Source organism: Bos indicus, chromosome 14, assembly GCF_029378745.1.
Source record: "Bos indicus isolate NIAB-ARS_2022 breed Sahiwal x Tharparkar chromosome 14, NIAB-ARS_B.indTharparkar_mat_pri_1.0, whole genome shotgun sequence".
NCBI classification, from domain to species: Eukaryota; Metazoa; Chordata; class Mammalia; order Artiodactyla; family Bovidae; genus Bos; species Bos indicus.
Genome location: NC_091773.1, coordinates 61,564,630 through 61,582,464, shown reverse-complemented (window position 1 = coordinate 61,582,464; position 17,835 = coordinate 61,564,630). Strand labels below are relative to the sequence as shown.

At 45.8% G+C, this 17,835-nt stretch overlaps 1 protein-coding gene across 1 annotated transcript in view; it reads left to right on the top strand.

Annotated features, from left to right (window-relative positions):
- BAALC (BAALC binder of MAP3K1 and KLF4) overlaps positions 1–16,059 on the top strand; it is an 87,263-nt gene extending 71,204 nt beyond the window's left edge. The window contains exon 3 of the mRNA XM_019974141.2: positions 14,773–16,059. Coding sequence (XP_019829700.2) covers positions 14,773–14,883 — 111 coding nt within the window. The 3' untranslated portion in view covers positions 14,884–16,059. The remainder of the gene's footprint in view (positions 1–14,772) is intronic.
- The last annotated feature ends 1,776 nt before the right edge of the window (positions 16,060–17,835 follow it).

The following is a 17,835-nucleotide window of genomic DNA, read 5'->3' as shown; positions in this document are numbered from 1 at the left end:
GGATCCTTGATATTTGGGCTCTAGAGGAAGTGTGTGTTTGTTTAAATACAGCTTTGTTCAAGGGTCTCCTTTGCTGTCTCATCTTGATAGTGAGGACTGTACTGGTTGCAGGAACTAGTCTCCCGCCAGGCAGTCGGCGTCACAGGGCTTGGCAGGGAACAAGACCAGAGCCCAGCATGTAGGAGACAAGCCTGGAGTCTTACCTCACCCTCCAGCCAGGCAGACAGCAGAAGGGTCCCCCGGGGGGATCCTGTTGTATGATGTGGTGACGGCACCACCCCACACTGTTGCTATTGGAGATGGAGTGGGGCTGCAGAGTCCCTGGACCTAGCTGGCATCCTTTCTGATTCTTTCTTTTCTCTCAGAGCCATTCTTGGGAAGGACTCTTCCTGCTGCTGCTCCTGACTGCTCCTTAGCAGACCAGCACGGGGGTCTGCAGTCTTTCCCCCCTTGCCCCCAACTCCATTCCTCCCTCTCACTTCCTCACCATCCCCCATAACCCACTTCAAAGTCCACTACTTACCTGCTCACTCAATACCTGTCTTTCCCATCTCCTCTGTCAAAACTTACTGGTCCTATCCCTCAGGCCAGTGCCATCTATTGGATGTCTGAAGATCCGACTGGATTATCTAATGATAGAATTCTTGCCCATATCAGTGAGTTGCCTCTCTAAGCTTTGGTCAGAAAACCTGTTGCAAGGTGAGCTCCAATACTCCTGGACTAAATGGCTTTGCAGAAATCACTCAGTCTCCCAGAGTCTCAGGATCCTTATCCACACAATGGAAATGACACCAAAATGAGAGAACAGACGGGCCTGCTCTTTGGGAACTGAGAAGTGCAGTGAGAAGGGCAGTAAGGATTCAACAGAGGCTGGTGAGACACCCAGCACCACAACCCCGAGAAAGGAAACACTGATGGTAGTTCTTCAGACACACAGAGGGTCCTGGCTGGGGAGTAGATTTGAGGGCAGCGGTGGCCTTCCTGGGGTCCTGTATGGTCTGCTTTCTTTGTGCATAAGCTGACCTTCTAGAGGCCCAAGCATCATTGCCATCTCCCAAGGCAATCTGGGTCCCACAGAATGACGCCCAGAAGCTCAGTCACTGCTCTCGGTCAGGCCCTGACTTTTGTTCCCCAGCCTGCTCCCCACACCGCACGCTCACCTTTTGAGCCAAGATGAGCACCAAAGGGAGGAAGCAGCTTCGCCCAGTGTGAGTGTGCCTTCACTTTAAAATCCATCACTTTAAAATTGTATTGTGCAGTTTATACAGTGCTTTTAGGTCTTCTGGGCTTCTCAGGTGGCTCAGTGGTAAAGAATCCACCTGCCAGTGCAGGAAATGTAGGTTTGATCCCTGGGTCAGGAAGATCTCCTGGAGGAAGAAATGACAACCCACTCCAGTGTTCTTGCCTGGAGAATCCCAAGGACAGAGGAGCCTGGTGGGCTATACTCCATGTGGTCACAAAGAGTCAGACACGACTGAGCACGCACGCTTTAGGTCTACTGGCTCATTCATTTTACCCAAGAGTGTGTAAAGTAAGCATCATCCCATTTTATAGACAAGGAAACTGAAATTCACTTGATCGATGACATGAATAGGTCTGATAAGTGCTAGAGATGGGTGTCAGTAACATTAAATTGAAACAAGTGACTATAAGAAAAATAGAGCAGATAGATCTTAAAGTCCTTTTTTTGTTGAAGAATAATGTATTAGTCAGCTATTGCCACAATAATGCTGCATGACAAAGCAAGTCAACATTTAGTGGCTTAAAACAGGAATCTTTCTCCTCTCAATCAACCACAACTTGAATGGCTAGACCTGACTTCAGGCTCCAGGTCTAGCTTAGTCTGTTCCGTGTATATTATTCTGGGAATCAGGCTAAAAGAGCAGCAGCTCTCTGGGATTTATTATGCCTGTGGGAAACTCAAGAGGGCAAACCCATTTCATGTCACTGTTCCCATCAGACCCTCCAACCTCCTATTGGTCAAAGTAAGTCACACAGACAAACCCAACATCAGCAAGACAAGGAAGTGGAGTCTGTCTGCAGTGGATAGACAGCAAAGGATTAGCAATCTACTACATGCAGCATACGTATAGAAAAATGCTCAAGTCAGTCCTAAGTGTGATGAATTTTAATAAGGCGACACACACATGTAACCATCATCTGTAAGGAGACACAGAACAGTATCATTACTCCAAGTATCCCGTGTGCCCCTCACCATAGGGACTCGGATGTGTCTGTCACCATCCGCCCCATAACATAACCACTCTCTGACATCTAGCATTAGAGATCAGTTTTGTTTATTTTTGACTTTTATAAATGGAATCATATAGTATGTGCTCTTTTGGGTCCAGCTTCTTTTGTTCAGCATTATGCTAGTGGGAATTATCCATGGTGCTGTGAGTTGCAAAAATTTCCTCATCTCCACTACCATGTATATTCTGTTAAATGAATACACCACAATTTAACTCGTACTTGAAGGACATTTGGGTTGTTTCCAGTTTAGGGCTGTTGTGAACAATACAGCTGTTAATGTTCTTTTTTAAAATTAATTTTTATTAGAGCAAAGGTGATTGCAGCCATGAAATTAAAAGATGCTTACTCCTTGGAAGGAAAGTTATGAGCAACCTAGATAGCATATTCAAAAGCAGAGACATTACTTTGCCAACAAAGGTCCGTCTAGTCAAGGCTATGGTTTTTCCAGTGGTCATGTATGGATGTGAGAGTTGGACTGTGAAGAAAGCTGAGCACCGAAGAATTGATGCTTTTGAACTGTGGTGTTGGAGAAGACTCTTGAGAGTCCCTTGGACTGCAAGGAGATCCAACCAGTCCATTCTAAAGGAGATCAGTTCTGGGTGTTCTTTGGAAGGAATGATGCTAAAGCTGAAACTCCAGTACTTAGGCCACCTCATTCGAAGAGTTGACTCACTGGAAAAGACTCTGATGCTGGGAGGGATTGGGGGCAGGAGGAGAAGGGGACAACAGAGGATGAGGTGGTTGGATGGCATCACCGACTCAATGGACGTGAGTTTGAGTGAACTCTGGGAGTTGGTGATGGACAGGGAGGCCTGACGTGCTGAAGTTCATGGGGTCGCAAAGAGTCAGACATGACTGAGCGACTGAACTGAACTGACTGATAGTTGCTTAAAGTGAATGTTACATATATACACATATATTTAGTCTTTTTTGTATTCTTTTTTTCTTTTTGTCCACATCCTGTGGTATGTGTGATCTTAGTTCCCTGACCAGGGATTGAACCTGTGTCCCCTGCACTGGGAGCTGGGAGTTTTAACCACTGGACCACCAGGGAAGTCCCAACTGTTAACATGCTTGTGCCCTTTGGTAGACATTCCCTTCCCTGGGGTATATACCCAGAAGTAGAATTCCTGGCTCATAGGATGGGTACATATTTGACTTTAACAGATACTGACACAGTTTTCCAAAAGTGGTTATATCACTTAACATGCTAACTGGCAGCAGATGAGTTCCAGTTGGGGACCATAAGAATGTAAGGCCAGTAAGCTGTGCTTAGTCCCATCTTTCTTAGGTCTTCTACATGCAGCCTGGGGTCTAAGCACCTCGTCATATCCTCGATCCTCACAGTGTGGGTATTGTTGTCTCCACTGTACAGATAAGCATGGAGCCTCGGGTGCTTCAGGAGAGCTGTCCCCACTGTGTGGTAGTTAAAAGGGGGCCAGGTAGAGCCCACCTCCCTAGGCTCCAGCCGTACTGAAAACTGTGTCGCTGGGAGTAAGGACCACACATCTGAGCAATAGGACCAACACAGCGGGGGGAGGCGGGGGATGGCACACACTGACAAGCCCAACACACAGCTTTTGTGTTTTCAGATTCAGTGAACAACTCTGTGTACTAAGTATTTCCAAAATAAGATCAAGGAGCAGATAGCTTCAGTTTTAAGCATTCAGACAATTGCTGAAGTGTATCAGTGGTCTTCCTGTCCTGAGACCTCACCAGCTACAAGTTGTCCTGACTTGCTCAAGGGCAAAGGTTTCTACCAAAGGTGTCAGCTTACAAGACAGGCCCACTTCTGATTGAAGCTTCTGTTGACACAGCTCTCAGCTGTGTCAACAGAATCTGCTTTAAAAAAAAAAATCTAAAAAAAATCTGCTTAAAAAAAAAAGTAGAATCTGCTTAAAAAAAAAAAAAAGATTGGGCTTCCCTGGTGGTCTAGTGGTTAAGAATCTGCCTGCCAGTGCAAGGGACAGCAGTTCGATCCCTGGTCCTGGAAGATCCCACATGCCAGAGAGCAACTAAAGCTTGTGTGCCTCAGTGACTGAGCTGCTGCAACTAGGCAAAGCCTGCATACAGTAACAAAGACCCAGCACAGCCAAAAAATACACAAATACATAAATCTTTTAAATAAAGAGAAAACGATTTTCTTCCTATTCCATCTAGGGCTTTTGACACACCGTCTCTTCCTGGCGTGTCTCCTACACCAGGCTAGAGCTTCCTGCGTTTTCTGTGTCTGGCTCAGGCAGTATCCACTGGCCTCTTCCAATCTGCCTTTGGCTCCCCCAAGACCACCTGTTAGTACTTCACAGCATTCCCCTGGACGTCATCGGGCCACCAGCTAATGGTTCTTGGGCACTTTTTTAAAGCTTCCCCTCTCCAGAAGAACCTGTTCATGAAGCATGCGTCATCATGCCCATGTCTACTCAGTGTTCCTGTTCAGACTGACAGACCGTGTTTGTGGGTTAAAGGCAATCCTCCCCTGGTCTGGAAAATTTCCTCACTGGGTCGTGTAAGAACGTTTTGGATTCATTCATCTGATGCTCACCCACTGAGTGCTGTCTGGGTGCCTGCCAGGCACTGTTCTGATGCCAAGTGTCCAGGAGTGGAAGAGGCAGCTGCCGATTTTAATGGCACTGAGCCTGGGGAGGCAGATAATACAGGGTAAATGAACAAAGCCTTACGGATTCGAAATGGTGCTGCGAAGGAAATGAAAGGTCACTGGTAGGGGATGGTAGTTCAGCTCAGTTCAGTCGCTCAGTCATGTCGGACTCTTTGAGACCCCATGAACCGCAGGACGCCAGGCCTCCCTGTCCATCACCAACTCCCGGAGTCCACCCAAACCCATGTCCATCGAGTCGGTGATGCCATCCAACCATCTCATCCTCTAGTCGTCCCCTTCTCCTCCCTACTCGATTTAACGCAGACGTGATCCCACAGTTCAGATCGCTTTCCGAAGGGTGATGGGGCAGCTGACGCCTATGAGCAGCCGCACCTCGCATTCGGAGCCCTGCTCCAATCCACGCCCCATCAGACCAACCACATCTTTCTTTCAGTTCCCGCTGGCCTCTGTCTCATGCCTGGTGTTAATAGGTGATAACTGGCAGAAAGAATGTGACAGAAGTGATGCTTCACGAGTCGGAACTGTCTCAGTGGGGCGCTCTTTCTTTCTCTATTAAACCTTGATTTGCTCCAGTCACCTGGGATCTTTTTGACTGAAGAGCAGCTGATAGATCATCGGCTGTCTCCTCCCCACCCCTCCCTGAGCCCAGCAGACAACACAAGGGGAGCTCTGTAGCTGCTTGTTCTCTCCTGCCAATGAATTGCTCAGGAGCTCAGGGCCACCTCCAGACATGACTCTCCAACACATTTCTTCAGGCTGAGGACTCCTGTTTTCCTCCTACAGAGCTGTCTCAAGTATTCAGCTAAGGTAGAGAAGTGAATATGGATGTAGCTCTGGGCACACGAAACTCTGGTCTGTGGCCGGCCTCCCAGTGGAGCCTTCACATCCTCAGAAGCTTCATCTTTTTGGGTTTGCTTTATTATTCTCAGCAGAGTAGCCAGACCTTGACAAACAAATTAGCCGATGCCTGGACTGGTTCTCGGCTAGGTAGCCTCTCCTTTCTTTGCTCCCAGCCCCCTCCTCTCTCCAGTGTCTAATTGTCAGCAAGGCTTGGCATGGTCCAGGAAAGGTAGGTGAAGCCTCAGAGATGTGGATGTGACCAGAGGCGGGGGTGGGGGGGCATAATCCCGAAAGGAGGATGAAACCAACCCAGAATCTCTCCTGGTGGTGGTAATATAAGATCCATGAGGAGAGTTTGGAAAGGAAATGTGAGTTTCTCTTAGAGAAACAAAAACATGATGTTAAAAGGAGAGAGAGGGGAAAAAAAAAGGTACATTTAGGACAACAAGAGAGGAAGATCCTGTAGAAGGGGCCTCCTTTGATGCATGTTCTAGTTTGAGCCTGGGAAAAGGAAGCAAAGTAGCAGTTTAGGGGTGGGGGGGTGTGTGTGTGTGGTGATTTCCACAATTGCATGTATATATTAGCTGCTACCTTATGTAGATGAAGAATTGCAAGACTTGCTGTTCACCTAAGGGTCTGCAGAAAAACCAATTTGATTAGAAGACTCTCAGGACAGAGATGGAGAAGGAAATGGCAACCCACTCCATATTCTTGCCTAGAGAATCCTATGGATGGAGGAGCCTGGTGGGCTGCTGTCCACAGGGTTGCACAGAGTCAGACATGACTGAAGCGACTTAGCAGGCATGCATGCATTGGAGAAGGAAATGGCAGCCCACTCCATATTCTTGCCTGGAGAATCCCAGGGATGGAGGAGCCTGGTGGGCTGCCATCTATGGGGTTGCACAGAGTCGGACACGACTGAAGCGACTTAGCGGCAGCAGCAGCAGCAGGGCAGAGACCTTCTTATTCTCTTTTGTATTCTTCCATTGTCCCCTGAGCCTGCTTCAGGAGTGTGCACCTAGCATGTACTCACGGATTGGTTTTTAATTGATTTTTTAATTGGAGGAAAATCACTTTACAAATTTTGATGGTTTTTGTCCTACAACAACACAAATCAGCCACAAGTACACATATATAGCCTCTCTCCGCTCCCCTCACCCCACTCCTCCAGATCATCAGAGTGCCTGTGCTATACAACAACATCCCGAGGCTGTTATACAGAGTGAAGTAAGTCAGAAAGAGAAAAACAAATATGGTATATTAACTCACCGATTGCTGATGAATGTGGTTGGCCTGGGACTTCATTAAGACTAGAAAGACTTCCCACGGGTCCACTCCCAACTCACCCCACCCCACCCCCCGTGCTACCATCATATGATTGATGACTGTTCCCTTGGAGCCAGCTGCTTTTCTAAAGCAGGTTCTACTGCCCTCCTAGTGTTTGATCTATCTGAGGTTTAAGTTGAAAAGCAACAACTTCATTTGGCACCAGATACCTGATAAATAAAAACCCCTAGACTTAGTTAGCCTAAATTAGCGCAAGTGGCTGTGTTCTGTGTAGGATTTGCTTTAGGTTTGGGGAGCTCTTGAGAATTTTGCCCAAGTCATGGTCTGACCCATGCCTCTGGAGGCTAGTGTCCTGGCCCTTGGTGGAGTTGCTGAGATCAAATGTTTCCTGAACAAGCTCGTGTTAATGCCACCCTGGAGAAGGAAATGGCAACCCACTCCCGTATTCTTGCCTGGAGAACTCCATGGACACAGGAGCCTGGCAGGCTACAGTCCATGGGGTTGCAGAGAGTAGGACACGAATGAGCAGCTAACATAACATAACATATTGAGAGTTTTGCCCAAGACATGGTCTGACTCCTGTCTTTGGAGGCTAGTATCTTGGCTCTTGATGGAGTTGCTGAGATCAAATGTTTTCTGAACAACCTCACATTAATGCCAGTGAAGCAGCAGCAAATAAATTCCTGGAACTGGGGGAACAGCTAGAAGTCTGTTCTTGTGTGTCTCCTTTTAATGGGGCATGATGGAAAAGAAGAAAAATGTCTTGAGTTGTAGCTGTCAAGGCTCGAGCTTTCATCTTTTGGGAAGGCGGAGAGGAAGAACCAACATTTCAGTGTCTACTGTGAACAGACACCCTGTGTATATACATGGCATTATCTTTAACCCTCACAGTGATAAGTGGTCAGTAGCATCATTCATTCCCCAGCTGGGAAAACAGGCTTGGAAAGGTAAGGCCAGCATGGCACAGGGAGTAGTATCTGGCTGTGTTGGAGTTCAAATCCAGGTCTGTCTGCCTCCAAACTCTACGATCTCCGTCCCATTTCCTGAAACAAAATGGTGGAGAATTTAGTGTGAGTGCTGACAATTGCAGGAATCTATATGTGAGACCCAAAGCCCACATCTACCCTCCTACCATCTTTAGTTCAACTCACCACCCCTGTTGACATTGTGAAAGAAAGTGAAAGTAAAAGTCATTCAGTTGTGTCCAGCTTTTTGCGACCCCATGGACTGTAGCCTGCCAAGTTCCTCTGTCCATGGAATTCTCCAGGCAAGAATACTGGAGTACATAGCCATTCCCTTCTCCAGGGGATCTTCCCAACCCAGGGATCAAACCCAGGTCTTCCTGCATTATAGGCAGATTCTTTGCCTGTTGACGCTGACTTTGGGCAAATTGCTTTAGCCTGAGTGACTTCAGCTGCCTCCTCAGAAAAAGAGAAAACAGCTGCATTGCTGGCCGTCTTTCAGGGATGGCCCAAGGAGCAATTAATAATGAGCATGATTGAAATCCTGTAGGAAAGTTCTAGAATGTTTAGGCAGGGCAATGCAAACAGGTTCTCCTGCCAGGGATTTTTTTTCCTCTTTCTTTCTGAAGATGTATCTTTACATTTATGTCCTTCATCAGATTGTCAGGTGTCTGTTATGTGATAAGCACTAAATTAGATGCTGGGAATACCAGACTGGGTCACTACCCCCTTGAAGTTTTAATCTAATGAAGATGTAAAAATAAGCATGTAAACAAGCAGATAAATAGATAACCCAATCTCTGGTTAAAGGCCAAGAAGAAAGTACAGAGTACCAGGAGAGGAAATGAGACAGCCCCATACTGTGTCTGCTTAGAAAATCCCTTCAACACCCCTTAAGAAATGATTAGCTGTGATCACCTCTGGCGAAAGCACGGTGTGGCCCCAGCATGGGAGCAAGTGTTGCTCGTCACTCTGCCCTTCCCTACTCTGTGGATTTCTTTTTACCATAATTACATATCGTTTTTATAATTTATAAAAAATACTAGTTACATAGAACATTGGTGTCTGATAAATTGTGATCTCACGGACTTCCAGGTGGTCCAGTGGTTAAGAATCCACCTGCCAATGCAGGGATCGCCGGTTAGCTCCCTGGTTGGGGAACCAGGCCGCATAGCAACTAAGTCTGTGCTCTGCAACTAGGGAAGCCAGTGCAATGAGAAGCACGTGCACTGCAGCAAAAAGCAGCCCTGCTCACTGCAACTAGAGAAAGCTCGTGCACAGCAGTGAAGATGCAGCACAGTCACCAATCAATAAATACATTTTCAAAAAACATTTTGATCTCAGGAAGCCTTGTTTTTCTTCATTGTCTACAAGGACCTGCAAAAAGGTCAGTACAGCCCTGGTAGGTATATTCGTGGAGTCAAATTAAAGCAAAGAACATCACCATTTCCATTTGGGAGAAAAGTGAGAAAAGGCTGAGGAGATGTAGCTGCCCTCTTGAGTTCAGGTCTCCTTTTGTGGGAATGAGCTGGCTCATTGACTTTTAAAACCCTGAAAGAAACACATCCATCTGCCAGGAAGTTATCACAGTCAGTCTGGTTACCCTTGAGAAATGGCAGCCAGTAAGTTACTATTAATTAAAAAGGCAATATCGAGAGGACTAAAATCTATGATTCTAAACCTGCAGAAATTAAAACGAGGCGAGGGGAAAATAGAAAAGCTGTAAAACTGGACGAGAAACAAGAGTGTGGCCATTAACAAAAGCCAGTGGTGATAAAACTCACAAGACAAGAATTTTAAAAGTGGAAGGATTGAATTAACAGACAGCCACAGAAGGAAAAGGTGCCAAACAGGCTTCTCTCAGCATTGAGTTGAAGACCATAAGATTTTCTTTTTTAAGCCAATAATTGCAATAGGGACACATTTTGCTTTCCTGTCATTGAATAGAGAGAGTTGGCTGTTAAATTAAAAGGCTCAGATGGCTAAAAACCTCATCAGAGGCGGAAATATCTGTGTCATACAAAACGCCATGGTCCCAGAAGCACAAGTGGTGCAATTATTCTGTGTATCTATATAGCGCTTCTCAGAAGGGGGCTTGCTTCTTGGAACTTCTAGACAAACTCCCTGGCCTTGTGGTTCTCTTTCTCATTCATCTTCTTTGTCCCTCTCATTTGGGCTTCAAATCTGAGGTTTCCAAGTTGTAACTACATTTGAGCAACTGCCAACCTCCTAGATAATTGTGCCATTATAAAAAGGGTGGTTGCCTCTCTGAGGTCTCAGACTCGGAAGTTTCTCTTTGCTGTTTTAAGTCAATGCACTGTTGTTCTAATTGTTTCATTTGTCATATTAAATATACTGTAATTATTTGAAAGTGGATTTGTTTATGGCTTGGAATTGTCTGTGCCCATTATTAGAATGCAGAACTCCAGTTTGTCCTTCATTCAAAGACAGATCTTCTAGAGTTATTATTGTTGTTGGTATTTAGAAGTAGCCCCACCAACAGTGTTCTGGCCTGGAGAATTCCATGGACTGTATAGTCATGGGGTTGCAAAGAGTTGGACACGACTGAGCGACTTTCACTTTCACCAGTAGTGATGGTTTCAGTAGAACAAGAAAGATTCCCAGAATGTGGGATTTTGTTTGAAGACGGTCTTGGGCAAGCCAGGAGAAGTCGATCACCCTATTAATGCTAAGTGACATGCTTAATTCTCTCCGAAACCCTCCTTACAAAAACCACTAAGAAACAAGCATTATTCCCCCTTTCAGATAAGGGAGGTGAGTTTCAGAGGTTAAAGCAATGTCTTGTACAGCTTGTTGTTTAGTTGCTAAGCCGTGTCCAACTCTTTTGCGACCCTGTGGACTGCAGCCTGCTCTTAATAATGGTAAAGCCTCATGCCAAGTCTATCTGGCTCCCAAAGCTTGTCCTTTGAACGTCTTCATTGTCAGGCTTTTGATTCACAGATTTAAGAAATTGCCCCATGGACTTCCCTGGTTGTCCAGAGGCTGGGACTCAGGGCTCCCAATGCAGTGGGCGGGTTTGATCCCTAGTCAGGGAATTAGATCCCACCTGCCTCAACTGCTGCCATTAAAGATTCCATATGCCACCACAAAGACAGAAGACTCAGCACGACCGAATAAATTTTTTTTAATTGCTCCAGTGTACTTGAGATGCAAACTGTACATATTCTGCGGCTTTTCTGGGAATGACTGTTTTGTAGCCTTAAACTCTTAAACAGGCTGAAAAACTAACGATCATCTAACTATTAAATGTTGCCTGGATTTTTTTAATCTTATGAAGGCAGACTGAACCATGGAGCAAGAGCACTTTCTGTGTAGAATTTTTAATAACTTTGTGAAACCTTGCCAATAACTCTAAAGAAAAGCAGTTCTACAGTTTAGAAAGTTTACATTTCCATTCTGGAAAGCTCTCTTACTGCCTACTGGTTTGATGGGAATGCCGCCCTCCACTTGGCTCATTTCAAATAAGGCCTCTGTGTCTCTCCTCCGTGCTGCAGTCCTCTGAGCTTTTATGCAATAACACCCAAAATTGAAGTCAGATGGAATCAACCTATATTTCGGAAACAAAAATGGTTGTGGGACTCTATGGGCTTTCTGCTTTTAGGGAAAAAATAAACCCATAAGTCACTGCTAGGCCCTAGTGCCAGTTCAGGTGTGGAGGAGCTTAATGAAAAGTGAAAGCGTCAGTCGCTCAGTTGTGTCTGACTCTTTGCAACCCCATGGGCTGTAGCCCACCAGGCTCCTCTGTCCATGGAATTCTCCAGGCAAGCATACTAGAGTGGGTAGCTATTCCCCTCTCCAGGGAATCTTCCAGACCCAGGGATCAAACCTGGGTCTCCTGCAATGCAGGCAAAATTATTTACCATTTGAGCCACCAGGGAAGCCCCAAGTGCAAGACTAAATTCTTAGACAGTATTGACTACTGATAGTTAAAGAAAGGGTACATTCTCAGATATGTGGTGTTTATTCATTCATTCACCCATTTGTTCAACCAAAGTTAAATTGAAGGCCTTCTATATCTCAGATTATGCTAGGTGCTGGGAACTTGATGAGGAAAACACTGAAATCCTATCTCATGAAATCAATGAATAAGGCTAAAGTTGCATATAGTCAAAATGATCGATAAACATTCCTCAAATCACCCATGAAGTATTATCTTAGGTCAGATTCCCTGGAAGCAGAGCTTGACATGAGGATTCTTGTGCAAGTAAGTGAGTAAAAGCGTAGTCTCAGGTGAAACCCTTAAGGTGGTGGGACGCAGGGTGGGGCAGAGGACCAAGTTCTGCAAATACTAAGCTCAGCTGAAGAGTTGTAGCTGCAGCCTCAGCCTGATCCCTCAGGGAGCTCCAAAGCATGAATGGCATTGTGGATTTATACCCCCTTGAGGCAAAAGGGCCAGTCTTTATGTTCCCCATGATCAGGCATTAGCTTTGGGTTATCTCTAGAAATTCAGGTATAACCTGTTTGGTATTTCTGGCTGAGGTGGCTCCAATCAGATAAGGGCAATTCTCAAAAGAAGGGTGCAACTCTGAGTGATTAGCAGCCAGAACTCAAAACAGTTGAGGGATGGAGGCACCAGCCAAGTAGAGGGCATCTGAAAGCAGCATCGCCAGCAGCCACTACACAGGATTTATGCAACCTGTTCAGTTCAGTTCAGTCACTCAGTCGTGTCCGACCCTGCAACCCCATGGACTGTAGCACGCCAGGCCTCCCTGTCCATCACCAACTCCCGGAGTTTACTCAAATTCATGTCCATTGAGTCGGTGATGCCATCCAACCATCTCATCCTCTGTCGTCCCCTTCTCCTCCCCCCTTCAATCTTTCCTAGCATCAGGATCTTTTCAAGTGAGTCAGTTCTTCGCATCAGGTGGCCAAAGTATTGGAGTTTCAGCTTCAACATCAGTCCTTCCAGTGAACATTCAGGACTGATTTCCTATAGGATGGACTAGTTGGATCTCCTGGCGGTCCAAGGGACTCTCAAGAGTCTTCTCCAACACCACCGTTCAAAAGCATCAAATCTTCGGCACTCAGCTTTCTTTATAGTCCAACTCTCACATCCATATACGACTACTGGAAAAACCATAGCCTTGACTAGACAGACCTTTGTTAGGAAAGTAATGTCTGCTTTTTAATATGCTGTCTAGGTTGGTCATAACTTTTCTTCCAAGGAGTAAGCGTCTGTTAGAAACCTGCATTTCACCTTTTTAAATACAACAGGGCAGTTATTATCCAGTGAGGCAACAGGCTACCACATCTTAGGATGCACTACAGATGAAATCATTGGCTTATGTTCAGGGACCATGTTGTATGAAAAAGAGGCTTCTATCAACACTAGACTCACGCCCGGAATGGGGAGATGCTTATGCCGTGAGAGATGCTCCGACACTTCTGAGACTTGTTTTCCAGGAAGCCGGCTCTGAGATGTCATCCTATGGGATATTCTTCGGGAAGTCAGCAGGAGAGGGAGCCAGAAGCAGGAGTAGGGCAGAGGAAGTGGAGCCACAGTGCGGCTCTGACCACAGCCTCAGTGACCCCACCTCATGGGAAGCCTTGGAGCTAAATGGCTGGTCAGGGCTGGCCTGCTTTGGGTCAGATAGTTAGGCATGTATACCCCTGCGGCACCCTCTCGTTGGGCCACCTCAGGGAAGGAGGGCCCAGGGTGAGGGGGCTTTCTGCAGCTGAGGCTGCCCTGAAGAGACAGCTTGAGGCTGTTTGATGGCTGCACTCTCTGCAGCTGGGCAGAGGGCCTCCCTGGTGTGGGGGTTGGGGGCACACACATCTCTGTCCAAGATGGCGACGACTTGGGAGGCCTATCTGTTGCTCACTTGACGTCAGCACGTGATCACTGAGAAGAATAGGCGCAGAATTACCCTCCCCCCCGGACTGGGTAACGTTGTCTTCTCTTGAGGGGAAATGCCAGGGTTGTGCACATATGCTTGAGGAATCTGCAATTTAGTCAGTGCTTTAGTATTTAATATGAATCCTGGACTTATCTCACTGGTGTGTCTTCACTTAGAAGTGGATGATCTACAGATTTAGAGAACAAACTTGTGCAGAGAGGTAAGGAGAGAGGAGGCAATAATAAGGTTTTGGGGGGGAAATAGTTATTATAGGATTATATGAAATCATGTGTGTGAAACTTTCAAAAATTGTAAGGCACTGTGGAATTTAAAGAATCTTTCTTTTAATTAAAAAATTGAAGAAAAAAGAAGTGGGCAATTTATCGTATTTTCTATTTATCATACTCACCAGGTCTTTTTTTTTTTTTTTTTTCTCATTTTGGTTAGTGACAGACATTGTATCTTATATTCATTTTCTTAGTTAGTGCTTATAATAACCTTATGAGTTAGGTACTATTATTATCTTCCATCTTACAGATGAGGAAACTCATCTAAGGGTTAGAGAGGTTAGGAAAAAACTTGCCTACAGTGAAATTATAAAGTCAGTGTTCGAACCAAAGTCTGTCTGACTCCAAAGCTCAAACCCTTAGCTATTCTACCAAAGCCAACAGTGAAATCCTTCACATTGCCCTTTGATGGACCTTTGCTTATTGATTCATTCATTCCTTCAACACTGCTTTACCAAGCATCTCTTATACCAAGCTCTGCACTAGGTTGGTAAAAGAGCTTCAACAGAACAGCCTATGAAAAGGAGTATATGTGCATGTGTCCTTATGAGTTATTCTTCCTGTCTGTGTGTGTGTGTGTGTGTAACAACTTCAAGAGATTAATGCCAATATGAGGGCCTTTGGATATTTCTTAGTAACTCAATTCACTGCATTAAACTTTTTAACAGGCTAAAAGGGAGACTAAGCGGATGACTGCAAAAGAAGTCACCATTAATGTCGCAGACAGCATCCGACAGGTGGACAGAAGTCGAAGAATCACAAAGAACTGCATCAACTAGCAGAGTGTTCCACCAGCTGAAGGGCAGAGGGACTTCCTTGGTGCCCCTCACATCCTGGATACTGTTGAGGAACCTTGAAGAAGAGGTTGCTCTTGCTGCGTGGGAGCACGGCCAAGGGCTTTGGGATGCTGTCTTCGCCTGTTGAGACATTCTCAGCCTCCTGTATATCACATAAATGCACTGGCACAGTATTCCCATAGGGTAATAAACCACAAATGTGTGTTCAGTTTGTCTCTTGTAACTCCTCCAGTGTGGTCTGATAGAAAAATGGTGAGCAAAAGCCACGGGCCAGTTTAGGAAACAGAAAAATGGGAGGGGTGGATTTCCGGCTGAGTCATGGTCAGTTCTGCGCTCTCCTGGCCACGGCAATATGCACTGTTTCAGGCCAGCTTATTCCTTCATTATTCCTTTATTTTAAAATACTACTATCACAAAGCTTACTTAAAAGCTGGCTTTCACCCAACTTTCTTGAATGAGGAATCAAGAAACAGGAAAACTGTTACTCTTGTTTCCTTAGCTCCCTATGACACAGATTCAGATCCAATTTTATAGGAACTAACCCCACTAACAACCAGTGTGCCCCAAGGAGGCCTCGGTGATACAGTCACACCCACTTCTCTCTCACCTGTCTTCAGCATCCCCCCAGGCCGGGGTCCACATCAGCCTCTGAACAACGGTATTACAATTTTGGTCACTTCAGACGCCTTCAGGGCTCTGCAGATGTTGCATTTTTCCAGCTTTCCACTTTGCTTGTTTTCTTGAGTATTTTTTCTCTCCAGTAAGACCTCTGGCCCAATCAAAGACTGGGCTCACAAGAGGGAGAAAATCTGGGACATGTCAGCTTCCCTTAGGCCTCTCTGCATAGCTCAGGACTGTGTCATTTGGTATCTGCAAAGACATCCCTTTAGGAAGTTAGTACCTGGTTGGTGTGAAGTCACATGGACTTTAGATCAACATGCAGTCTGTTAGAAGTCAAGTAGCTGAGGGGGTAAATAAAAAAAATTTTTTTGATAGGAATAAAATTTTCTAGCATTTCTTTAAACATGTTAAGTGGACGTATTTTCCTCCAAAGTAATGTAGCCTGATTTTTAAAGGACTGTCAACATGCCTGGGGTTGGGAAAGGCAGGACTAAAGTTGTACTGAATGATACCAATAAACTCTGTGTTTAGCAGAAATGCACAGTCTGATGGTGTATGTTTATCTGACATAGTCCAGAGAATTGACACAAGCTGGCTAAAAATTCAGATCCTTGGCCTCGTTACCTGCCAGCTATGTTATTCCTCAAACACAAGCGGGCAGTGTCCTTCCTTCCTTCAGTGGACTGTATATTTATTCATTAAACATTAAATGACAGCCCTGTGTAAGGCTGAGAGATTTAGAGTCTGGCCAGTCACTGCTGTGGGCTTCCCAGGTGGCACTAGTGGTAAAGAACCTGCTTGCCAGTGCAGGAGATGAAGAGATGCGGGTTCGATCCTGGGATGGGGAAGATCCCCTGGAGAAGAAAATGGCAACCCCCTCCAGTATTCTCTCCCGGAGAATCCCATGGACAGAGGAGCCTGGTAGGCTGTGGTCCATAGGGTCACAAAGAGTCAGACGTGACTGAAGTGACTTAGTATGCATACCCGCACTGTCATGGTTGTATATCCTGACTCTGATGGTGAAATAACTAGGAGGCTGGTTTTTAGACATTGAGATATATGTGGTGTGAACTGTTCTGCAGTGTAACCTCATTTTATGGTCAAGCTAGGTTTCTCTCTCAAACTACAGATCTGGGCTTCCTTCCGATCACTCTACAAGACTCCATCATACACAAAACTACAGTTTTACCAAGTCTTTATCATTTTGTGATTCTTTGAGAAAGGGCTTTTAGGGAACTTTAGGTTCCGAAACTTTTAGAAATAATAATAAAGCAAAACCTGTGACTCTGGCGTCCCCTCTGGCATTACTCAGCAGAAGCCACCTACTGCCAAAGCTTGGCGTTCGTCCACCCACTGCCAAAGCTTGGTGTTCATCAACCCAGCAAACTCAAGGGCTCAGGCACTGCGTTTCTGTGCAAGGTGTTCCTGCACCAGCAACCCTGCCAGTTGCCAGCTGAGCCCCCTTCCTCTTTGCAACCTTGTTTTTTGCATCACTTAACTACTGTACGTTGTTTGGAATTTATTAACTTGAGAGGATGTCTCTGGTTTATCAAAAACAGTTTCCACTTCTGGAGGAGAGGGGAATAAAGGGCATTACATGATCTTTCCTGCTCCAGAACAATCTGGATGGGTCATGGTGGAGGGGTCTGACAGAATGTGGTCCACTGGAGAAGGGAATGGCAAACCACTTCAGTATTCTTGCCTTGAGAACCCCTTGAACAGTATGAAAAGGCAAATTTGTGTACATAGCTGCTTAGATATCTTGTCTCTTTTAAACAAAGGGCTTTGGGCTTCCCTGGTGGCTCATTGGTAGATGAACTACCGCCTGCCAGTGCAGGAGACCTGGGTTCAATCCCTGATCCAGGAAGATCCTACATGCCTCGGAGCAACCAAGCCTGGGAGCCACAGCTACTGAGCCCACGTGCCACGACTACTGAAATCTGAACGCTCTAGAGCTCGTGCTGTGCAACAAGAGGAGCCACTGCAATGAGAAGCCCTCACGCCACAACGAGAGAGTGGGCCCTGCTTTCCACAACTAGAGAAAGCCCCCACGCAGCAAGGAAGAGCCAGCCCAGCCAAACAAATAGATTATTTTTTAAAATAAATAAACAATGGGCTTTTACATAAGTGATGCCCGAGAGTCCTCCCCAAATCCTCATGAAACAGGTAAAGGGAACACTGTTCCCATTTACAGTTTAAAAAGTATTTATGGTCTGTTCAGCCAGTACGTGGCAGAACAAGGATTCAAGAGAGGAAGTTTGCCTGCAGATCCAGTGGTTTCCACAGGACGGCTTTCCCAGCCAGAAGGTCTAG